Raw genomic sequence first — 26,159 nt, forward strand, 5'->3', positions numbered from 1 at the left:
ATGATTAGATGGTGCCTTAAATATAGTTCCGTAACAGTGATCCATCACTTCCAACACTGTTAATAGCAACCAAGTGGCTGTAAATAGCTGCACTATGGGAGGGAAATATTAGCTGGAATTCTTCACTCTGTTTTCCTATATGAAAGTATTAAGAGGAGTGTCAAAAAGTATTTAATAAGATAAGAGGTTTCAGTAGCTTGGGGGCTGAAACCTTTTTCATCCACAAAGCCATTTTACAAGATTGGGATTAACAAGGTCACCCTTTAATTGGGATTAAAGGGTCAAGAGACCCTTTACAAAAACATGCTTACTGTGCCTTGCAACCTGACACTGACAACAACACATCCTGCAGCAGAAAGTGAGTACAGAACAAGGAAACATCCCAAATGTATGAATATATCAACACACATGCAATATCTTCCACATACAAAGACATATAAAAAATGTTCAGAGGTCACGCACACACATTCAGGTGTTCACAAAACTACTCATCAGGGACAAGTAACACCCAGCAGTCACCTACAAGTTCTCATTTGTGCTGCAGTTTGGAGAAGTTTAACCTTTTTCTAGCATTCTCCAAACTGCAGTGTAAATGAGAGAAATTTCTACTTCTCCCATGAGTGTGTGTCAGAAGGATCAAGGAAGAGGCTGGTTTTTCCCTCATTTGCGCTGACCTTTGGAGAATACTAGAAAGTGTGAGAGACTCCTGAAACAAATCTCAGTGTAAGAAAGAGAAGAATCTGCCTGCTCCCTGAGCTTCCTGACAAGCGAGGAGGACTTGGGAAAGAAGTGGGAATTTCCTGCTGTTTCTCACATTCTTCAAGAGTCAGTGCAAATGAGAAATCTGTCTTTTCCACAAATCCTCTGCACAGCTTGGGAGAAAAATGGGGAACAAGAGCTGCTGCTGAGGGCAAATACATGCTGGTTAGTAAGACAAGCCAATCAATGTAAGATACAATTTTGTGATTGCTACAATTCAAAAAATGTACAGTCAGGGCCAGAAATATTGGAACAAGGATAACTGTTTTGGCAGTTGGCCTCTGTACATCACCACATTGAAGTTGAAAGGAAACACACCCAGATGGGAGCAAAGTCAGGACTTTCAGCTGTAATTCAAGGGATTTGACAGAAGTGGGGCGCTAACCATTCAGGAAGAACAGCCAGTGGCATACACACACACCCATTGTTGGTGGCTCATAAGTAATGGAACAAACCAACTTCATTTCAAACTTAAGGACCGCCTTTAATACCTCGATGAAAATCCTTTGCAGTCAATGACTGCCTGAAGTCTGGAACCCATGGACATGACCAAATGCTCAGTTTCCTCCCTCGAGATGCTTTGCCAGGCCTTTACTGCAGCTGCCTTCAGCTGCTGCTTGTTTGTGGGTTTTTCTGCCTTCAGTCTTGTCTTCAGTAAGTGAAAAGCATGCTCTGTTGGGTGGAGATCAGGTGACTGACTTGGCCATTGAAGAACATCCCACTTCTTTGCCTTCAGAAACTCTTGGGTAGCTTTTGCTGTACGTTTTGGGTCATTATCCATCTGCAATATGAAACGGCGTCCTATCAGTTTGGCAGCATTTGGCTGCATCTGAGCAGAAAGTATAGCCCTATACACTTCGGAATTCATCCTGCTGCTTTTACCAGCAGTCAGGTCATCAATAAACACCAGTGACCTGGTTGCATTGGCAGCCATACATGCCTATGCCATAACACTGCCTCCACCATGTTTGACAGATGATGTGGTATGCTTTGGATCATGAGCTGTTCCTTTCCTTCTCCATACTTTTCTCTTCCCATCATTCTGGCACAAGTTCATCTTGGCCTCATCAGTCCAAAGAATCTTATTCCAGAACTGGGCTGGTTTTTTTAGGTGTTTGCTGGCAAAGGCTAATCTGGCCGGTCTGTTCTTGAACGTTACCAGTGGTTTGCACCTTGTTGTGAAGCCTCTGTATTTACATTCATAAAGCCATCTCTTGACTGTAGATGTTGACAATGAAATGCTTACCTCTGCAAGAGCGTTCTTGACCTGGCTAGATGTTGTGAAAGGGTTCCTCTTCACCATGAGCAGAATTCTACAGTCATCCACTTTAGTTGTCTTCCATGGTCTCCCTGGCCTTTTGCTGTTGCTGAGCTTGCCGGTTAATTCCTTCTTTTTCAGGATGTTCCAAACTGTTGTATTGGCCACTCCCACTGTTTTTGCTGTCTCTCTGATGGGTTTATGTTGTTTCCTCAGCCTAAGGATGGCCTCCTTCACTCGCATGGACACCTCTTTGAATCTCATGTTGGGAGTTCCAGTGAACAGCTACCAAATGCAAATGTAACACTCAGAACCACCTCCAGGCGTTTTGTCTGCTTGACTGGTCATAGGGTACCCAGGAAACGGCCACACCTAGCCATGCAGCTGCTTGTCAGCCATTTGCTCCATTACTTATGGGCCACCAACAATGGGTGTGTGTGTATGCCACTGGCTGTACTTCCTGAATGGTTAGTGCCCCACTTTTGTCAAACCCCTTGAATTACAGCTGACAGTCCTGACTTCGCTCCCATCTGGGTGTGTTTCCTTCCAACTTCAATGCGGTGATGTACAGAGGCCAACTGCCAAAATAGTTATCCTTGTTCCAGTATTTCTGGCCCTGACTGTATATATGATTATGATGTATGTTCATTGAAAACTCAGTCAATGACATAAATGCTTTTGGGTTGCATCTACCCCTGCTGTGGTTCACACACACACACACACACACACACACACACACACACACGTACATGTTGGAGGGGAAGCTTTCGATCAGCCAGACAGGGAGATTCCTGCATTTCCAAAGCCACAGCCGAGAAGGCCAAGGCACACAGTTCTGACAAACAGCACCATGAGACAGAGGAGAGAAAAACCCTGACAGAACCGAAGCTCATTTGTTTTACTAAGGTATTAATGAAATAGGGTTTGCATCTTGTTTCTGCAACTCTTCACAGTTTGCACCACGGCAACTTATCTAGTAACACTAGTCAAGAGTCTGTGCTCAAGAACAGTTCTGCAGCAGGATAAAAAAACAAACGTTCAGACGTTATTCCAAAACCCTCTAGCGAAGACTTGCATATAAAGCTGCACATCACATCTTAGGCAAGACTAACACATTCCTGCTCTCAATCCGAGGAATATCGTTATAAGCAGTATCATGGAAGAACATGGCTAAAAACCAAGCTGAGCAGGGAGAGGGAGGGTAGAAGGGAGAAGTGTCCACTTGAGCCAACAGAAAAACATTCTCATTGCTCCAAGACAGCCTGTGCTATCCTGAAGAGCAAGTCATGAAATATCTTAAAATTAAAAGAAACCAAACCGTTCTCTTTTGGACCTTACCTTAAGCCTCTGGAACTGCTGCCCCCCCTGCACCGGTGCTGCTGGGGGGGTTGGGTGAGCATGACTCTGCACCACTTGGCTCCCATGAGGCTGGACTGGGGTGGGATGGTGGTGCCCACTATGGACAGTGGCTAGAGGGGGCCCATGACTGCTTGAGCTTTGTGGCACAGTTGACACCTGGGAAGAAGAGTAAAGACAAGCCACTGGGGTTAAACTTTATGTGACCTTGGGAATTTCCAAATAGGTCACTTGGGGATGATAACTCTGAATGCATTCCGGAGAAGCAACATCTGTGGTAAAAACTATGTTATATGACAATATTAGCAGAAGCATCCTTGGTGGGCCAGCCTAGAACTTTGCTACCAAGTGTTCCCCTGGGAAAGCAAAAGCCTTGCCTGCACATCTGCAGGCAAATGACAAAACTGACATGTTTGACGTGCACAGTCTGTGCTGTGTCACTCTACAGTGTCTCCACAGTTGGGCACAGGAACAGCATAGCTAGAACCATGCCACCTACTCAAGTTGCATCCTTATTAGCGTGGGTGCCAACTTACGGGTGCCAACTTACAAGTGACAGTGGGACTTACTTCTGAGCAAACATGTGCAGGATTGCACTATCAAAGTGCAGTTAAGTAGGCAAGTACACAAGAGAGGGCCTTTTCAACAGCGTCCCTACACTCTGAAATGGGTTGCCATGTGGGGTCCATCAGGCACTTCCGCAGGGGTCAGTTCTGTCCCTCATGCTATTTAACATCTATATGAAACCACTCAGTGGGGTCATCAAGAGTTTTGAAGTACGTTGTCATCAGTATGTTGATGACATATAGCTCTACTTCTCCTTTTCATCTATACCAGGTGAGGCTGTGGATGTGCCAGATCAGTGCTTGGCTGCAACAATGGACTGGATGAGGGCTAATAAACTGAAGCTCAATCCAGACAAGAACAAGATGCATTAGTAGATGGTTCTTCTGATGGGATGGGGAGTGTTCAATGTGTTCTGGATGGGGTTGCACTCCCCCCTGAAGGAGCAGGTTCATAACTTGGGGGTTCGCCTGAAGTCAACTTTGTCACTGGAAGCTCAGGTGGCCTCAGTGGCATGGAGTGCCTTCTACCAGCTTCAGCTGGTAGCCCAGCTATGCCCCTACCTGGACAGGGATAACTTGGCTTCAGTAGTCTATGCTCTGGTAACTTCCAAGTTAGGTTACTGCAACGGGCTCTATGTGGAGTTGCCCTTGAAGACAATTCGGAAGCTGCATCTTATGCAAAATGTGGTGACCAGATTCAATTGTGGGCACCAGAAGGTCTGAACATAAAGCACCAATTCTGGCCCACTTTCACTGGCTGTCTGTACATTTATAAACCCAATTCAAGATGCTGTTTTTGACCTATAAAGCCTCATACAGCTCAGTACCGAAATACCTGTCGGAGTGCCGCTCCCAGTACTAATATTATATATTATTTATGTGAAGCTACCCATACACTACAATTGTCATCTGAGGCCCTCCTCCAAAGGAGGTTCAGAAGATGTCAACAAGGGAGAGGGCCTGTTTGGTGGTGGTCTCCTAATTATGGATCCACTCCCCAATGAGGTCTGTCTGCTGTGAACATTGTCACCCTTTCGATGCCAGATTCTTTCCTCTACTCCCAGGCATTTGACAGCATAGGATACAGTTTTAACTGGTCCTGGGATTTTTATTGCTGATAGTTTTAAATTGTTTCTTCATGTAAATGGTTTTTATATTATGTTTTATCTTGCGTTTTAAGGTTTTAATATTTTGTGAACCGCCTAGAGAGCTTTGGCTATTGGTGGTATATAAATGTAGTAAATAAAATAACTGCAAATAATAAAATAAAAATAAATAATTGCAAACGTTTAGGAAGGCCCTGAAGACTTACCAGTTTTCCCTAGCATTTCCCTGAGTATGTTTTATTGGATTGTTCTTAGCTTTTATCTGCAAATGTGTTTTAGGTTTTAGTACTGTCTGGGCTGGAATGTTTTACTGCTGGTGTTTGTTGATTTTATTAATTTTTGCTGTTTTATCATGGGATGGGATCATGTAAGCTGAAAGGCAGCCCATAAATTATTTAAATAAATAAATGAGCCTCATGATGGTACCTTCTTCTGAATGCAAGGTGATTATTCTCACATATGGAAAAAGGGAGCATGCCTTAGACTGTCATGCTGCTGTTTGTCCACAGAGAAAGTGGGTCAATTAAATTCCTTGAAGGAGGCAATTTAAACAATTGAGCAATTCTACCTGGTAGCTGGGAGTTACAGAGTACTGGATTCCAGTAGCAGATTGCATGGTCTCTGAAACAGATTCATATACAGGAGGTGCTGGAGCAAGCACGCGATGCTGGTGTTGAAAAGGTTCTGCGTTGCTGGCAATACGTCTCTGCTGTGACGCATAGCCAGGTGACTCCTGTTCATCCAATCGCCGCTTCATTCTGAATTCATGCTCAGGAAAGCACTACAAAATCTGTTAAAAGAAATGGACAAACAGAAGCAATCAATCACTACCCACCTATCTTAATGGTCAGTTATCTCCCAATGTCATGGAGACAAGGCAACAGCTAAAGGTTCTGGTTATCCATTTGAGGAAACAGTTTAGAGGACAAAATGTGGATAGAATGAAGATTTACAAATACATAAAGAGATTACATTTTGGCTTTACCTTGAATGTATCAAAACAAGCTTTACAAAAATGGACAATTTCATGAATAACGCTGTATCAGTATATAAAAATCATACAATGCATAATGTAAACATTGTAATTTTTTCTTGCACAAACCTGAAAGCCCCACAATGGAATGACCAGTTTCAAGTCCTTGATCAGTTTCTGAAGCCCATTTTGTGGCCTTTGGCCGATCACTCTTTCTTGGCCTAATCTAGTTAATTCATAGAATCATAGGGTTGGAAGGGGCCTACAAGACCACCAAGTCCAACCCCCTGCTCAGTGCAGGAAGCACATTGTAACCTTTTTTAAAAAAGCTTCCTACAAGGGGGAATCTATGTCATCCTTCAGTACTTGTGCTTGCAACATTAATCTATCTCACAGAGTTGTGAAAACAAAACAATTTAAGACAAGTATGTGTACAAAAAAGAGGAGCGCACAGAACCATACTACATCCACATACTACATACTAAGAGCCCATCCACCTTAGTCATTCATAGTCTAAAAGAAACAGAGAACCAATTTCTGTACAGTTCTCCCTGGCTGGTAGCTTCAAAAGAGATTCTTACTTGCCAAAGGTTACCAGGTTAAGCAGCTATTTACAACCCTGGATTAAGAATGTATTATTACTCAGCCTGAGCCTGAGGAAGACAGCAGGAAAAAAGAGAGAATGGTAAGGTGAACCTAAAAATCATGCAAGGATCCTGGTCAGAACAGCGGCCCAAGTGGACTGTAGCAACAGATACCTGGAGCAATCTCATGATTACTATTCTGATAGTCTCCTATTTTGCTGCAACAGACTGACACTCCTACCCTCTGGAAATTATTCTGATAATGTGAGCTTTGAATGTCATAGCATTGTTAGACAATACTTCACTCCAGAGTCCTGAATTCTACTCCTTAACATACCCCAGGTGTCACTGGTAGAGAGATTAGGCTGTTTAAGGCAGGCTTGTAAAGAATAATAAGCATTTGTATAACATATTCCAAAGTACTACATGTGTAGTACTATGTTGATCCTTACAACAGTCCCATAAGTTAGGCCAGTATTACCATCACCATACTGCAGATGTGGGTCTGAGGCAAAGAGAATATTGGCTTGTCTAAAGCTACCTATGCAAGTTCCTGGCTGAGCTTAGATTTGAACTAGGAATGTACCAGCTTGCACTTTTGACAACTGGGTTACACTAATCACTCACTTGTTCACTTACAATAAGAACTGGCTCCAGGTGACTAGGCAAATACATTTTTATGAAAGCTGAAAGGATTTTTTTTGTCTTTAAAGCCACTAATGACAGATAAGTAAAACATGATGGGTTATAATTTTTGTTGTGTTATCTGCAGGGCTGGACTACCTGATACTTTCATGGCATTTTGGAAAGAGACACATTCATGTTCCTGAGCTCCTCACAACCATGTCAATGCCACACATAACACTTGCAAGTAAAGTGGCAAACACAGAAAAAAGCGATCACAGACCATCTCTAAACAACTTGCTTTCCACAATAAATTGGTCCACAACTACATATATGTACGCTGTATTTGGCCATGCACACTTTTAATTTAGAGTCAGACAGAGTCATAGAAACCACAGCAGTCCTTCAGTTTCTTTCTCAATGTAAGTAATTAATCTGTGATTAAGCATTTGTCAGAAATAAAATATTCACCCCTATTTTTAAGAAGTTCTCCATAACTGCCTTCAGTACTTGCATTTGCAAGACTTCTTAATTCTCCACGTGGACAGTGATGTGCATTTGTTTGCTTTTTACTTAAATCCATTAGATAACACTGGTTAGATACATCAACATATCTATGCACTCTGTTGTGGAACACATAACTTCCCTGTGTTTTTATACAGATATCTATTCCACTAGAATTTCATTCCACTTACTCTGTCTGATCAAGCTATGAGGTTCACACAGCTTCTGACTGAAGCTGCTAAGGATGAAAAGAATGCTACTATCTGAACCTACTACTTAGGGAGGTTTGGAGAGAATACTGAATTCTGATGAAACCAGGTTCTCCTAAAAGATCTGGTGTTTTGTACTAGTCCAGCCCCAAACTGCTGCCTTCCAGATGCTGTGGACTTCAACTCCCACCTGCCCTAGCCAGCATCGCCAATGATCAAGAATCCTGAGAGTTGTAGTCCAAAACATCTGGAGGGCACCAGGTTGGGGAAGGCTGCACTAGTCTCTGCAAACTCCTCCACTTTGGTTATCCTTTGGTGTACTCACAATTCACTTGAGCATTTCACCAATGCCAAGTGGCATTTCTTCGGATGTGGATACAGCAACCCACCCACTCCCCGGTATTTTCTTTTTTAACAAAGGGCCACTGAGAATTTGAACCCTTGTAGTAGAGGGAGTTTAGCTCAAATAAGGAGTTTCTCAGTAGGACAATAATGTTAAAGCATGCTATGCTCTGTGTTTAACCTAGAAGCCCAACACCTACAAAGTGAAGTTTGGGACATGCTACATATTCCTGTCCCCCACTCTGGCTCCCTACATCCAGCTGGAACAACTCTGGCCTAACCTTCATGATCTAAGCTCACAAATAGCTCAGGAAACTATTAAGTCTAATGCATAACCTCCACTTGGTACATTAACTCTGCAAACACATACATGCTGGAAGACGGTACTAATTTGATTTAGGCCATTTACAGTAGTACAAAAGTACTGGCACAGTGTCTAAATGATGCTCCTACGCATTGTTCCCCAAGACACAGACACAAACACCCTCCTTCCACGTCCACTAGAACACATACTGAGTTGCCTGAAGGTTAGGCAAGGTCAGACAGCTGGTGTAACAGACACCATTCAAAAAGATTACAGTCATTTCTCCCCCCTTTCAGAATGAAGAGCGAAATACTTTTTAAAGCAGCATTTTAAAATAGTTCTTACAGCTAGTTTATCAGTCCTCTGTGTGTTTGTTTCCTAGGGACAAGTACCCTGGTCCTTTGGCAAGGCAGGATACCCAAGAGAGAACAGATCCCCACCCAAATTCTCAGTGAAATGCAGAGAACTCCAGGGAGGTCTCTTATTTTGCACTGAGCTTTGGAGTGAGCAGAAGCTTCTGCCTCTTTAAAGCAAAATAAATTCTCCTGCCCCCTCTCATGAAGTGGACAGAAGGTCTCATTGACATACTGAGCTTTGGAACAGACAGAAGCAGCAGGAGAGATTTACACTGCTTCTGCCTGTTCCAGTGCCTTCAGTACAGTCCTTCTCACCCCTCCCTCCCTCAACATGCACAGGGGACTTGGGAAGGGAGGGAAAGGAAGTGTCAGTGGCAAGTACAGGAAAGGGCTGAATACTCAGCCAGGCTCAAATTTGTGGACCCCTGCAATTTACACTGTTGCAAGTCTCTCAAGATCCAAAGTCAGCAATAGTAGCGATGATAGCATGATCACTACCATTACACTGATTCCAACTAGAAATCTCTTACAATAGCATGTTCAAGAACATATTATTTATAGGGATGGAGCAAGGTATAAATTAAATGGGGAGATGAGCTCTGGTAGCTAATTGTAGACAAAAATATGACACTTGATGCCGGCTTTGCATGCTTACTCAGACGCAACCTCCACTAAGTTCAATGGTGTTTGGGCTGGCCCTCTCATGAAACAGGGTGAGGACTGCATGGTACAGGTGATCTCCAGGGACACCCCTCCCACGATGCCTGGCTTTGAGGAAGGACCCCTTGAACCAGATTTGGGCCTGGCCGGGTCTCTCTGAAGAGTCACGCAGGCCACTTTTCCAACCAATGTGGCTCTTCAGAGAATGGCAATAGCATGGGAGATGTGGTGCCAAAGGAGTGAGTGAGCTGTGCTGTGCTGAGGCAGGAGACAGACAAACGCAGTAAGCACGGTGGCTGGGAATGAGAACCGCCCAGAGAGCTTCGGCTATTGGGCGGTATAGAAATGATATAAATAAATAAATAAATAAATAAAAATATGGAATGGGTGGTGGATGAGACAGACAGGGTGGTAGGCGGGGGGAGACTGATGGGGCGGTGGGTGGGGGAGGAGACAGACAAGGTGGCAGGTGGGGGAGGAGATGGACATAGCAGCAGCAATGGCAGGCAGCAGTGGGTGCGCTCTCCTGCCTCAGGTGGTGGAGAGCTTGTGCCGCCACTGCTCTCAGCTAAGTGTGCACAGGACTGCAGCTTGTGCATGATTATGATGATGTTGATATTGTCGATATTGTCAGGTTCTCCGCTCAATAAGGAATGAGGCTGGAGGTCAAGGCTGAGTTAACACAAATCCTTTATTCATGCATGAAGGCTGGCCGCCAACAAAGGGGAAACAACAAAGAAGAGTTGGAATACCCATCAATATATTACTGGAGTCCAAAATTTGACTACCCAAATTTATTACCACCTCTTAATTATAGGCATTCTTTTCTGAGCTTTCCCTTAAAAAAAAGTTTTCCTTGTTTCTGCACAGTAACACTGATGCAGTCCCAAAAATCCAGTCCCAAAAATCTTCAATTTACCAGAATATTGATAGTTTGCATTTTACACTGATTTATTCTCCCCCATATCCCCTTCTAGCAAAAAAATACACTTACAGTGCAGTCCTATACATGTCTACTCTGAAGTAAGCCCCAATGATGTCAACAGAGCTTACTCCCAGGTAAGTGTATATATGATTGCAGCCTTAACTACCTTAGAGATAGCAGCAGCTTTCAGCTCTTTCTTTATTACCAGGTACATTTGTAATTACTGCTTTACTAAAACAGGGGAGCATACTTTAGAGCTTCATCAATATTACGAAACAGAATGATTTTATGTGCTTAGTTACATGTAATACATCTTTCATTCTAAAAATAAGTATTATATACATTAATTGTACAACAATAACAGAACTGGGGAGAGGGGTTAACTTCCCCCAGCCCTAATGGCTTTAATGTTACTGAAAATGGGATGCCACAGTTTACCACCTTTGATATTTGCCTGGGGTCAAAACATTCCACTGTCAAGAAAGCCTTTGAATAAATGTCAGTCTCTCTTTTTAATACTATCACAATGGCAGGAGAGAAGCCCTCTTACTCCCCAGTTCTGCAGGGGTCATACACACACAAGCACCATTCATTTAGGACACGGGTAGGCAACCTGGTGCCCTCCAGATATTTTCAACTAAACTCCCATCAGCCCCAGGCAGCATGGCTTATGGTAAAGGATTTTGAGAGTTGTATTTCAAAGTATCTGGAGGGGATCTGCCTATCTTCTTCTACAACTCATTGGCTGCAAAGCATTTCTGCACAGGAGGAAACATGAAGCAAACACAAATGAACTGCCAAAGTGGCATGGTATAGACCACAAGTGCAGAGGAGTCAGGGCTACCACCAAATCCATCCCATTTGTTGTGGGGAGGAGGGGCCTCCATACAGCCAGTGATAGTGCTCCGTTAGAGTGACTTGAATCTGGGGTCTTTTAGAACCCAGGGCATAGGTTCCAGGACATAGTCTGAAGGCACATGAGGCAGCCACCTTGCTGAAGCTAAGCAGTTCTGAGTCTGGTCAGTGCTTGGAGGGGAGACCACCTGGGAACCACTTGTAGCCACCTTGTATTCCACAATGGAAGAAAGGTGGGATAGAAATGTAATAAATAAAACCAGATTTTTGTAATTAGCATTATTTTCTGTTCACTGTTATTATTCAAATAAATTAATGCTTCAAATACTTGACCATTTGACAATATTTGAGCTGTCAATTGGCCAAGGGCTTTTGTGTTTGCTTTTTTAAACCAGTCAAATAATTTCAAATATTAACATGTAGGAGAATCCATACGATTGAAGCAATCCATCGATTTACTTTCCTGTGGACATAAACATGACACCAGCCAGCCAACAACAAAAGCCTGAGAGCTGACTTTCAGGAACAAAAAGAAGGACACTGTCTTATCATATCAGCAGCTTAGCAGTTTTCATTTTCCAAATGCTATCTGACTTTTCTGACAATCACAATTAACACAATCTGTACCCTTGAAAATTATTCTTAAAATCAAACATGCAGTAGTAGCCTGACAGCCTGAATCCCTAAATTTAACAGACACACATATCAGTCTGTGATCCTATTTCCTAAGTTGAACAGAACTGAGTAGATGCAGAACAGCCACTGAGATAACATCCATCATTACCCCAAAGACAGAGAAGTTATAGCTCAGCCTTGTACTTATTACCATAAACGCCACTGTCCTACTACACAGGGGACCTTGAGGCTCACATCATGGTCTCTGTCCTATGGGAACACTGAAATACAACAACACACGTCTTGGCATATTTGGCAAGGCAGATATCTGCAGCTCAGAAGAACATTCCAGGTTGCTCCACTTGTTCAGCCACCTCTCTATGATGGGAGTACAATCCCAACACACATGTAACATCAGCTATAAGGACTGGATGACCCAAACAAACAAAAAGAACCAAACAGTGGTGTGCCCAGGACTTGAGGGGGTGGGGGGAACCTCAGGGGAAGCAACTCCAGGAAACCCCCTCAACAGATGGGCTGGGATGTGCAAACTGAGGTTTTTCTCACACCTCTTCTGGGTTTCTTGGATGATCCATACAACGTGCAAGTAATGGTGCTGTCTGAGTGTTTGACCCTTTGCGAGTCTTGGGATCCTGAGAAAATGCTCAAGCTCACTCTTTTCTGGAGCCAGTCCTAGGACCAATAGCACCCGGACAGCTTTGCTTATTTTCAGCAGACACAGGTCAAACTGGAGTGCCATTATTTCCTATCTCTGAAACCTACCTCTTTAAAGGAACTGAGATCCAATGCAGAACTACAGTTTTAAATTTCTTGAAATCTGAAGCAATGGGAAAAGTTTGTTTCTTTCCTGCTTCCTCCCCCCCCCCAAGAAAAAGACTGAAATTTTGGGGAAAATGAAATAGTTAGTACTTACATCATCAAAATTATTCTTATTTAATACTTTAACATAAAATAGATCATTTCTAAGTTATTTAGCAATAATACTCTAGTATATGGCTTATTTGTGAAATTTACAGATCAACCTTGTTTTGCTGATTTACAGATTTCCCGCCCTCTCCTCTGTTTTACCTTAGTTTGAATTATGTTAAACCTAGTGTATAATTATTGTGAGATTTTTTTATGTATATGACTACTGAAATCTTGTTATGATTTGTAATTGTTAGATAAACCTTTGGAAATGTTGCTATATATTTTTTTTGTGTGTTAAATTTTTTTGGGGGGGATGTTGCTGTAAACCATATGAACACAAGAAGAGCCATGCTGGATCAGGCCAAGGGTCCATCTAGTCCCAGCATTCTGTTCACACAGCAGGCAACCAGCTGTCAACCAGCAAACCACAAGCAGGGCATGAGTGCAACAGCATCCTCCCACACATGTTCCCCAACAACTGGTGTACATAGGCTCACTGCCTCTGGTACTGAAGCATGGTTTTACCATAGAAAAGCAGCATATGAATGAACAGATGATAATGATGTTTACTAAGAAATAAGGCTCACTCTGTTAAATGGAATTTACTCCCAGGTAAAAATAGGATTGCAGGCTCAAAATGATAAATGCCTTAGTTTTGTACAAGCAAATTTCAAAAATATTCGGTTCTACGGTAAGAGAGAAAAAGATGCTAATTGATGCACCCTATGCTATCTAAGATAGAAACCACATGCTATCTAAGATAGAAACCACATGCTGTATAGTAAACAAAAGATATTTGGATAGTATCTCATCCAGTCACAACATTAAGGACTAGCAGCATATTTGGGATACTGAGTTAAGGCTTTTTACTCATTCCAAAAGTCAAAGTATTTCATAGGCATTTGTTTTCAGAATTCCCCAACATTTCCAATTTCTCCTCTTGAAAAATTGAAAAGAATGTCCTTGGGAGGGGATGGAATGAGGAAAGCTTAAAAAAAATCTACGGTTTTTTTTCTTTGCCTTCATATCTCTATACAGAACACATTTTTCAGTAAATCAACTTAGCAATGCATCTAAACCAACTGGTATTTAAGAATCCTAGTTACCCCAAATTGCCAGCTAAAATGTTTCACGGGTATTCCTACAGCACACTCTGTGTTAAGAGCCACTGCCCTGTAATCAGATCAAAGTGATGACCTGACTTTCTATTCTAAAACTATGTCTTGGCTTCTCAGCTCAATGGAATACAGATATTGATTTCTCCAGTTCCTTAAACTTAATCTCTGGCCATACAAACTGGTAAAACACACATTATGTGTTTTGGCAAAAACTCTGGATTCTGTGAGCCAACATCTTTGACGTCTGTACAGTGAGCCATGTGGAACTCAATCAAGGAGACTGTATAAACCAACTCATTGGCCCCAACTTGCATAGACTTCATTTTTCACTTTTCAGACCCTTCAGAACAGCAAGCCCTATGCAGGTTGCACAATTCTTGAGATAAAATTTGACAGACATCCTTGAGTAGCTGTTTCTATTGTTTACTCTTTGAAACATGTCCCTACAAAAACCATTTATTATATGCTGAGAGAATATGAAAGCCTTTATTTAAAACAGGAAGGAAAACAACCCCAACATAACTATATTGTACAGGTTTTCTTTAAAAATATGCACCTTTCTCCTGTGCAGAGCTCCAAGGTGGTAGACAACTGTTTCAAGTATATGGTAAACCAGCTTGCATATTTTAAGCTTCCTCTATGCCATCTGTTTTTCAGGAAGGTGTACAAATCAGCAGATGAAGACCAGTAGCTAAATACAGACTAAAACTTGGTGAGGACTGGACTATCCAGTGCTGGGATGCTCTGCATTGCCCACTACACTATTCCCTGTAAGGTATTTTTTCTAAATCTATCACACCCTCAAATCAACTCTATGAAATCACATATCACAACCTGCTTTGGGTTGTAAACTTCTATTTGTAGAATAGAAAGGATACTTTAGCCCACATATGTGAAACGCTAAACTTCCACTATGCTAAATGAACATATGAATTCTGTTTTCTGAAAATTCATCAGTTTTCCTGAAGAAGATGACACAGGGAGATTCACCACTAAGGATACACAAACAGAATCCCAGGACTAGAAATCTCCCTCCACCACACATGCACCAAAAACAGTACATTCCAAACATGGAACAGATTTACAGAATTACTGGAATAGCTAAAGCAAAATAAAATAAAAACAGAACTGTGTTTGAAGGGAGGGATACACAAGCTTCCACCACTTGTTAGATCTAAACACCAAGATAAGACACAAAGATACAAAAAAAGAAAGGAACAGCCAACGTTGTTTTCAATACAAATCACATCAACCTTAGAAAACACAATTCACATCAACCTTAGAGAGAGGTGTAATATCAGCAGCTGGAACTGTAATTAGCATTCAACAATGTCGCTATGTCAGGTAGTAACACAAATCATATCTTTTCATCAACCAAAAAGCAGACCTTTCCATTCCCCCACAGCAGCTGATTCACCCGCCCAGGGGGTGGGGAGACACTTTTTCCATTAGATTTCAAACTGCAACTTAGGAAGAACAGCATGGATGGATTGGAAAGAAAAGGAGGGCCTAAGAAAACACTCCAGTCTGTTGGAGGAAACTAATGCATAGTCCAAAGCTGTGCATTGCTGCTTTCCAGTGCTGGATTAAATCGGAACAGTAATCAAGACAGAAAACTATTCATAAATCCTGAACGGCAAGCTGGTTCAACTGCCAGATTCAAGATGACGTTCTTTATTCCAGGACTCCGCATGTTCTATGGGGCCCATCAAACCATTTTTAAAATGTCATTACCCTAAGAGTAATGTCCCCCTCCAGACTAACCCAAAAATAAGGACCCAGAGTAATCAAGGGACCTTCCTGCATTCAAGAGATACATAATCAGGGTTCACAGATTGGCAACCAGGACTCTATTCTTGGTGACTGTATTTGCAGATGAACATGAAGTGAGAGACCACTCTCATCTGCCAGAGAATGCGCTTCATGCCATGCCTGAAAGATTGTTCTTCAAGAGCATTCATAGCAACATATGTTGGACTAGGACTCAAGAGACCTGGGTTCAAACCACACACTGGGTGACCTTGGACCAGGCACCATCCCTCAGCCCAATCTATGTCAAAGCATTGTTGCAAAGATAAAATAGTAGCAAGGGAAGAATCGCATACACTGCCCTGACCTCCCTGAAGGAAGGGAGCAGCGCTATATATATATATATATATTCTCCCTTGAGTACTCTCAGCACATGCATAGGATGCAGGAAAGGGGTCAGCCTCTTGTTTTGCTGGGAAGCACTCAAGAGATACTTGCTGCTTCTAAGTAGTACCAAAACAAAGTGCCAAGCAAGTGAAAGAGTGCATCATTTCCCAGAGCTGCAAAGGATTGCATGGAGGTGAAAGACCTCTTACTCATTTTTGCAGTGGGTCTTCAACAGCAGTGAGACACCCCTGCTGCTTTTGACCATCCCCTAAATCCAGGACAAACAGAACCCCCCATGTTCTCTGCACATGCCATGACTTTAAAGAGGCACTGCTGTCTTGCTTAAAAAGCTGACAGGCACAAGTATCAAACCTTTCACTAGGGGAGTTTATTAACTCACTGGGGCATTAGTATAGTGTAGCAGCTACAATGTTGGGCTGTATGTAAAAAAGTCAGAGTAGAGCTACACTACGTAAGAAAAACAAAGCTGCACTGCTAACAGATTAATGCAGCCCCCCAGCCCCCCACAGCAATAATATTCAGTACAGTATATTATATGTTCTAACATTACTTTGTAACATGGGGTGAGAAAGAAAGAAGCTTACAATATGGTAACAGGACAGAGAGCCAGTTGTACTACATAGGGCCGGGGGGGAATAGAAGAGAATTTGAAAAAACATTGTTGGTTTTGGTAGTAGCCTCACATTTGTTATTTTAGGTTCAGCTGTGAAGCTCACTGGGGAAGCTTAAGGCAACACCAAGTCAAAGGATAAAATGCCACTTTGGAATCCCTGTTTGAAGGGCAGGAAGCAGGATATCCATGTAAGTAGTGATAAACCATTGTTCACTTTTTTCCCCAGCCTATATGACACCTACTACCACTGAATCCTGAATGCAGTTTTCCTCCAAAATTGCAGTTATTAGTATCCCAGTTAAGGATGCAATCCTATGTGTACTCAACTAGGATTAAGTCCCATTGAAGTCCATGGGATTTATTTCTGAGAAAATATGGATAGGATTGGGGTGTTGCATGGCTGACAGGGATCTGTAAAAGCCAGTATGGTGTAGTGGTGACAGTGTTGGACTGGGGAGACCCGGGTTCAAATCCACACTTGGCCATAAAGCTTATTAGGTCACTTTGGGCCAGTCACTGACTCTCAGCTTAACCTACCTCACAGGGTTGTTGTGAGGATGAAATGGAGAGGAGGAGAATCATATATGCTGCCTTGGCCTCTTTGGAGGAAAAGGTTAGATATAAATTTAACAGATAAATAAAATAAGAACCATGTCTTAAATAGAGGGGGCAACCTTATATAAAAGGAGTTGTACACTCTTACAGAGGATACCGGCTGTTATGGAACAGAGTTCCCACAACGAATATTTGCTCTTGACACAGGTCTTCTCAGCAAAAGAGCACCTGCGGACTGAGCATTAATCAGCAGTTACTTTATCTCAAAGGCTGCAATCCTAAACACACCTACTAGGGAGCAAGTCCCACTGAACTCAGTGGGAACGGATTCCCTGTGATAAAGTAAAAGCACCCCCCAAAGGGCAAGAGACACCATACAAATATTTTATGAAGTAAAGTTTCAAGCATTTATAACTATAGAATACTATACTGCTTTTCTGAAATAAAACCCATTCATTTTAAACCTAAGCACTTTAATTGTACAGACAATACTGATTTAAGAATAAATTATCATTAAGCTCTATTTGTAATTGTAGATATTCAGAAGACTGAATGTAAGCAACTTATATGAAGAATCAGTAACTTCGTATCTGAGGCAGATATCCATTTATATTGATTCACTTGTATGAACATTTTTACATTCAACTCTACTCAAAAGAAGTCCTGACATCCTGAGACTTAGAATCACAGAATCATAGAATCATAGAATAGTAGGGTTGGAAGGGGCCTACAAGGCCATCGAGTCCAACCCCCGGCTCAATGCAGGAATCCAAGTCAGAGCATCCCTGACAAATGGCTGTCCAGCCTCGTCTAGAACGCCTCCAGTGTGGGAGAGCCCACCACCTCCCCAGGTAATTGGTTCCATTGTCGTATTGCTCTTACAGTCAGGAAGTTTTTCCTGATGTTCAGCCAGAATCTGGCTTCCTGTAACTTGAGCCCATTCTTCCGTGTCCTGCACTCTGGGATGATCAAGAAGAGATCCTGGCCTTCTTCTCTGTAACAACCTTTCAAGTACTTGAAGAGTGCTATCATATCTCCCCTCAGTCTTCTCTTCTCAAGGCTAAACATGCCCAGTTCTTTCAGTCTCTCTTCATAGGGCTCTGTTTCCAGTCCCCTGATCATCTTTTTGCCCTCCTCTGAACCCTCTCCAGTTTGTCTGCATCCTTCTTAAAGTGTGGTGCCCAGAACTGGACACAGTACTCCAGATGAGGCCTAACCAGTGCTGAGTAGAGGGGAACTAGTACTTCCCGGGATTTGGAAGCGATGCTTCTATGAATGCAGCCCAACTTCATCACTTTATTCAACTGGATCATTTTGGATGTTCTCCAGTTTTGTTTTACCTGAATTCAGAAGCATCAACATACAGTAAGAATTTCATTTCCTGTTTCCTGTGGTTCTTTTGAAGTATTAACATAGTATGTTAATGAATCACCTTTAACTGATAATAAGATGTCACTGGTAATTTTACAATTGGCCCTATTTTACACTATCTATAAAAACACTCCCCTATTAAAAATATTTTTTGCAGTTCTAAGACTGGATTTTACTGTTGCTGTATTAGTTTGTAAGACCACAGAGTAAATACATACACACATACACTCAAGAGTGTTACAGAACTGGGGATTTGAAACTTCTTTGTAGCAAATGGCTATGCAGAACCTACCTCAAGATATAACATGAGAAGCTTCTGCCCAACTTCTCAAAGGTTACAATACTAGACCCAATTACTAGGGAGCAAGTCTCACTAAACTCAATGAGAATTAATTCTAAGTACACTGCCTTAGGTTTGGACTGAAAATCTAATAGCCAGACCGTTTGCCAGCAGCAGGGAACCTCAGATGGTACCCAGATGGTCACACCCCCTTTCCCCCAGCCATACACCCTTTCCCCCAGCCACCAATCATTTGGTGGTTTCCCAGCTTTTGTGCAGTTGTTTCCCTACTCTAAAAGGATGAAATGCCTCCCCTAAGCTTTAAGCTACAACATGCTGGCATTTTTTGTATTTTTGTCCCCACCCCTTTTGCCTTCAGCCTGGTCCACCACTGGAATGCAGCCCCCATGAGCTCCTCTGAAATTGAAATCAGCCTTCCCTGCCCTATGCAGATTGCCCCGCCCCCCCCTCTCTCTCTCACTCACACACACACACACACACTGTACTAAGAATTACTAATGATTAGATGCTCTTGTCTTAGGATGTGGGAAGCATCCCAACACAATATGACAGCAGCACAAAGCCATTTCAGTTTTGTATCCAAGCAGCATGGAATAATAAAACAAAACTTTAAAGGGGCTAAGTATGATCTTCTTATATAATTGTATCTTAGACAGTAAGATATGTTTGTATCCATGACAGCAAACTGAATACCTAAATAAAAATTCACAACGTTGCACAGGACATTTAACTAGCAATGGAGAACAAGGCCTGATGAAAACTGCTCAGCAGATTTCTCAAAGAAGTCAGTAAAAACACCTTTTATTAATAATAATACTTTAGTATTTATATTTTGCTATTCTTCTAAAAGTACCTAGTGTCGCATACAGCATAAGCATTTTAGCATGATCATCCAAACTAAACTTCTTAGTCTATTTCTGACTATTGGGACTAATCAAGCCTTGCATTCCTAAAATAGGAAATAAACAGAGGAAAACACCTGCCAGCTGCCTGCCCTCCAAATTTCACACCACAAACAGCATTATATTTAAACAGCCACTCTCAAGAATTGCACACTGAATCATTCCACTTAAAGCACACTCAAGAGCAGATTTAATAGCAGTAAAGCCCATTTCAGTGTACCCCAGTGTCTGGCCAAGCATCGCTTGCTGCCTCTGTTCACACACAGAGCATCTGAGGACAGAAAGCATCAGTGCAAGCGCCAGCGATTATGGCAGGATTCAAAGTGATTGGTTGCAGTGCAAGCAAGGATACTGTAAGGGGCCACCAAGGTTTCTTGTCACCATCCCCTGGTAATCACCCAGCTTCAACTTGATGACCTCATATAATATCACATGGGGCTTTTACCACTGCCGTAGCTCTCAGCAAACTCCTGGCTAGCCTAGAGGTGGTGCCCAGGCAGCCACGACTTCCCCCAGGCATGTGAAAGGGAAGGGAGACCTCCCTGGGCTGGCTGACTTGCTGCTAGCCAAGTCTCCCACCAACCAGATGCTCAGAGCTCTATGTCCACATTGGCAAGAAGCAAGCAGAGACGTCCACCCATCTGTCCACCCTCACTCAGTCATTCAAGCTTTCTCCTCCCTTCCATCCCAGGGACATTTAAGCTGAAGAAAAAAAGAACCACTGACATACAAATGCTTCCAACGAGACCACGATGCAGCCAAAGCAGGTCACAGTAGCGGGGGGGGGGGCGGGGAGGAGACTCCAGTGCTTAGGAAAAAAATGAAATCTCAAGTAGAATACACGAAGGGGATGGGGGAAAACAAGCTGCCTACCAGTGAGACTACAGGAGACTATCACAGCAGACTTGAAGCAGCTGGGGTGAGTACAGCACAGATTCTTCCCTCTGCTGTATGCATTGCTGTGGCAATGGAGGACAATGCAGACTTCCAGCCTGACCCCACTTATTTCCTCAGGGGCCTCATGAAATTGAATGGGGCTCGACTCCCAAGTTTTAATTAACCGTGCATAAGAATTGTGCGCATTTCCCCGGGAAGCCGAAGGCCACGATCCTAAAACGCACGCCGACTGGGGCTGGAGTGAGCCCTCGTCGCATTCCGCAGGCCTTCCGAGCCCACCCCACACAGGCTCAGCCTTGCCCAAGTCGCGCGCAAGTACAAGGGGGCCCAACTCTCCCATCAAAGCCGCCCGTTCACTAATGCACGCTTTAACCATCAGTGCTAAAGACCCACTGAACTCAGCCGGGGGTGGGGGTGGGGGCGGGGGCTTCCTTTTCGGCGAGGAACACGCACGGGATCGGGACTGCCGGGACTGCAGCTATGCAGGAGCGCAGCTAAGTTGCTCGCTGCTATCATCGTCGTAGTGCGAGACCGGGAGAGGTGGCGGGGGGGGGAGAGAAAGACCCCCAATACTCTGCAAACAAGACCCGCCCCCTCCCTAAAAACAGGAGGAGGAGGAGGAGGCGGCACCGCATCATCCTGGCGGAAACAACCGGAGGGAGGAGCGAGGCAGCAGCAGCCGCACGAGCATTACCGAAGGGGGCGGAGCCCGGAGACGCCCCGCCCACCGAACGGTCCTCTTCTCGCCCGCCCCTCCTCCCCCAGGCCAGCCGGGAAAGAAAAAAGGGGCGGGGCCAGAGTACACCGTGAGGAGAAAGGGGGGGGCGGAGGAGAGGGAAGGCGGCAGAAGAGGGGACCTTCATGGAGAGCCGGCTGAGGCGACGGGGGGGAAGGGGCGGGGCCTGGAAGCCAGAGCGGCCGGGATTGGCAGCGCGGGAAGAAGCCGCCTTCGCCTCGGCGGCGGCGGCGCTGGCGGCGAGCGATCCACCCCCCCCTTTCTCCTCACACGCGCATAACGCCCGAGCGCGCGCGACACACACGCCCAGGCCCCGCCCCCTCGCGCGCCGCCGCCCGCCACGGGTTGTGTCAGCGCGCGCGCGCCGCCGCCTCTCCTCACCTCAGTGCCGCCGCCGCCGCCTCTCCGTCTTCCACCTCAAGCGTTCGCCTCCCCTCAGGGCCGTAGAGACGAAGCGTTGGTCGCGGCGGCGACCGACGGTTGCGAGCCAGCCCTCTCCTCCTCCTCCTCAGGGCGGCGGGGGGTCGGTGGGGCACCTCGGCAGGCAAGGAAGGAGTGGAAGGCCAGCCGAGCCGCCGAGCGTGAGGGAGCTCGTGGCCCCGCTCGAGGGGGGAGGGGGTTGAGGGGGTAGGAGAGTAACGTCCACAGACCAACCGCCTCAGGACGGCCGCCGCCGCCGCCGAGCACTGCCCGCTTCTCTGTTCCCTGGGAAATCCCGCCCCTCCCCTGCCCCGGGGAGACCTCCCGCGCGGCGATTGGGCCGCGCCGCCGCCGCTCGCCCGCGCCGCCAATCGCCGCGCGGCGCTGGCCCGCTGCCGCCGTCCCGATTGGGCGCCTGCTCCCAGGAAGGGGATGCGAAAGGAGGGTTAGGAAGGAGGCGGAGGGAGGAGGGAAGAGAGAAGCCTAAAAGGGTAAAAACGTCCGTATGGGAAGTCAAGGCCCGCCTCCGCGCCTCGCTCATTGGTCGGAGACGCACAGGAACCGGCTAGCCTTTGGCAGGAACGGCCGTCCGTCGCCCGACGGGGAGGGAAAAACGTCCCGCCTGCTGCAAAGCTCTCCGCCCACCTCGGCGGCTGAGGCCCCGCCCCTCCTCTGGGGAGCCCTTTTGTGGAATGTTTACATCGAGGCTCGCGCCGGCCCAGCAGCGCTGCCCTGGCGAGGAGCGGAGAGGCGCTGAGCCCCGGGCGGCGCTAAACCGCGCGTTGCACCGCGCACCGATCCTGCCCGCATGCAAGGAGCCCGTGCAAACGCGCTGCATCAGCAGCAGCATTTGGGGCTCACGCTATAAACAAATAAATTAAAAAAGCAACTGACGCCGCAGCTGCCTCGCTTACGGGACACCCCCTCTCCCAATCTCTCCTTCGTTCCCGGAAGTTCGGTAAAGTGAACCATAAAGCGGCAGCGTGATGTTTTTAAAAAAAATGCACGAGGATGGGCGTGCAACAGGTTTCAAGAGTTACAGGAGAAATTCCCGCAACAGTATGCTGCCTACAAGGAAAGCTCCCCAGCTGGAATGTCTGCAAATGCCTCAGTATTGCTGTACATAAGGTCAAATTGCGAAGGTTCAGAACGAGAGCGGCTAGTCCGGAGTGGTCCGCTGTGTACAGCTCTTAAGAAACAAGTCCCACTGTGTACGGTGGGGCTTACTCCCAGGTAACTGCGTAGGCTTGGAACCTTACGCGTTTTCCGGCCTCTCACAAAGAAAAACGTGTCCACTCGAGTCAGGCTGCAATCCTGTGCACGCTTGCCTAGGCGTAGGTCCTACTGTGTTCTGCTTACTTCCTGCACAGGGTTATGCTGCCTATTTAAGTCACGAAAGTTCACAGAACGATAGTAATTCTATTTCAATGTAATCTCACTCTTTGTTACCCTGAGAATACTCTTCCTTCCAGTTTGGATCTCCCAACTGAACAATATTGAACATTTAAATTTTCAGGGCCCGCTGGCAGCATTATGAGATCCAGTACCCAAGCTATTGGGCCAAACTATGAATTATATCAATTACGCATGAGACTTGGGGCCTGTCAATTTCAGGATCATGTAGAAATTCAGTCCTGTCGAAGAAACACTATACATGTAGGCAATAAATAACTGCTCTATTTCTCTGACCAAGTCTTAATAAGCATGCCGGGGAGTCTCATTTTCTAATAAAACATTCTGAAGTACAGTACAGCTCAGCCCTTCAAGCAGAACCTTAAATTTACTTTAAGTGATGTACATGCTTTTTGCTTTTAAATGTGTGTGTGTGATCTTTTAATACCTGCACATCACCTGTTTATTTGGGGGGTGGTGGTGCAGGGATTACATACCCTATAAATCTAGACTGGGAAATGTCAGTCCTAGAGAACATCTTAGCTCTTACATCAGCTTTGCTTTTCACCCAGAATCAAGACCCTGACCCTAAACATCTGGTTACATGCATGTACTCTCATACTTTAGTGTTGAAGCCTAAGCCCCATTTTCCATGTTTTCAGGATAGCAACACAACCAACCTGTCTCTTAAAGTCTATGGCATAAACAACATCCCATGTAGAAATCCATTTCAAATCCTCACCCTAAACATTAGATGTGATCCTATAAGGCTTCCTTAGTATCAAAGCAACTTCCACAAGCATGTAAGGCAATAAACCCTGGAAACATTTGAAGATACCTGTTACCCTGTGGCCTCCTATTCACACTTAGAATCACGCGGTCAAACTTTTCATGGACCATACTACTTTAAACTGTGGGGATGAGGCTGCATATTCAAATGCTGTTCCATGCTGCGGACAGAATACTAGCTTCTGCCTAGCCCTCCTGCTACTTTTCTATGTGCGGGATTTTCTTGTCATGGGGAGCAAGCACACACCTCCTCCCAAAGTGGAACAATCAAGAAACAAACATATGTGCCACCCTGAGCTTTATAAAAAAATATATTTTGAAAAAATCACATGCACCCCAGAATCTCTGTAAGGGATCTTTGGCAGACCAATCAACAGGCTTCCAGAGGATACAAAGACGTGAAAGCCACTGACTTACACCAACAATTTCCCAATCAGGTTTCTAATGCTGCCAGTGGCAGATAATATAATGGAATGGGATGTGAATGTGACAGAGTCAGAGTCAAAAGATGGGGGCCGACATGTGTTTCTCTTACAAAAGAGGAAGTGCTGATTGCACCTAATGCACCTCTGCCCAGGAACCACTGCCTTGATTAGGATCCAGCCTACAGTACTGCAGACACACTGCAAAAAAATAGCGCAGGGGAGATCCCCACCGACAGTAAGACGAACATTCCCTCGCATATCGTTATGTGGGTCTTGCCCTCGATCTTAATGCAGCCTTCCCCATCCTGGCACCTCCCAGATGCTTTGGACTTCAACTCCCATCAGCCCCACCCAACCTGGCCAATGCTCAGGAATGCTGGGAGCTGTAGTCCAAAACATCTGGAGGGCACTAGGTTGGAGAACGCTGTCTTAATACAAGCTGGCATCTGTTTATAAAATACTTTTTAAAAAGTATTTTATGGATACAAAGAAATCTGCATGACCCAGCCAGGAGAAATTAAGACCTTGGAGTGAAGGAGCACACAGAATGAGGAGAGTAGCTCCCAAATGAACTGTTTTTAAAACTGGATCTGGAAAGGGCCTAATATTATCAAGCTGCCCTGCTCAGGCTGGTCCGAAGGCAAAGCAGGGCGGAGCAGGAAGGACTAGCCCCTACATGAGTCTCCCATATTTTACTTTATTTAAGACAGTTGATCTGCAAGGGGGGGGGGGTGGACTCACAGGCCAGGGCTGTGCACCTCACCCCAGTCACTTGTGTGTATTATTCATATCTGCTATATATCCTATGGACTAATACTGAACTACAGGGAAAGGCTGTAGCCCAGTGGTACAGCACCTGCTTAGCGTGCAGAAGGTCTCAAGTTCGATCCCCAGCATCTCCAGATAGGGCTAGCAAGAACCCTGCTTGACACCCTGGAGAGCTGCTGCCAGTCAGTGTCGACAATACTGGGCTGGATGGACTAAAGGTCTGATTCAGTATAAGGCCGCTTCCTATGTTCCTAGCTCATGCTCTGCGTGGATCCTTATGTAGCCAAAACAGCACCATCCGTGCACAAGCGGGCAGTATCAGCACGCTTAGGAATCAGATCATCCGTCCATCTACGCCCAGTATTGTCGACACTGACTGGCGGCAATGGCTCTCCGGGGTTTCAGGCAGGAATTTTTCCAGCCCTACCTGGAGATGCCGGGGATTGAAACTGAGATCTTCTGCACACAAAGCAGGAGCTTTGTCACTAAACTACTGCCCTTCCCCGAACCTGGGGAACCTTGCAGAAGAATAAAAAAAGATTTAGGGGACAGAAACCTTAAAGTGTGCGGTGGTGGGAGCTCCCAAACAGCCCAATGAGGACTGAAGATGCTCAGTGACCTTGGCATGTTGGTTGGCGGAGCCAATGAAACGGTATTATCTGGCGTGGCTGGCTGGGCCGTAGAAGAGAACCACTCCATACTGCAACATTTCATTGCAGGTCACATTTCTTCTTTCATTTTTAATGGTATTTCTATAGCCCACACTCCACCCATCTCTCACTAGTTATA

General features: G+C 44.9%; 1 protein-coding gene across 2 annotated transcripts in view; it reads right to left on the reverse strand.

Moving 5' to 3' along the window:
• The window catches only part of SIN3A (SIN3 transcription regulator family member A), a 53,239-nt gene extending 30,932 nt beyond the window's left edge, over window positions 1-22,307 (reverse strand). The window contains exons 1-3 of one of the 2 annotated variants that reach the window (XM_084816767.1): window positions 21,958-22,307; window positions 5,614-5,835; window positions 3,356-3,532 (exon numbers count right to left, since the gene is read on the reverse strand). In XM_084816767.1, coding sequence (XP_084672893.1) covers window positions 3,356-3,532; window positions 5,614-5,802 — 366 coding nt within the window. In that variant the 5' untranslated portion in view covers window positions 5,803-5,835; window positions 21,958-22,307. The remainder of the gene's footprint in view (window positions 1-3,355; window positions 3,533-5,613; window positions 5,836-21,957) is intronic. The other variant, XM_084816766.1, reaches the window with a different exon arrangement.
• Between the last annotated feature and the right edge of the window lie 3,852 nt (window positions 22,308-26,159).

Source organism: Heloderma suspectum, chromosome 11, assembly GCF_057233095.1.
Source record: "Heloderma suspectum isolate Gila_16-S chromosome 11, 16-S_ref, whole genome shotgun sequence".
Classification (NCBI taxonomy): Eukaryota; Metazoa; Chordata; class Lepidosauria; order Squamata; family Helodermatidae; genus Heloderma; species Heloderma suspectum.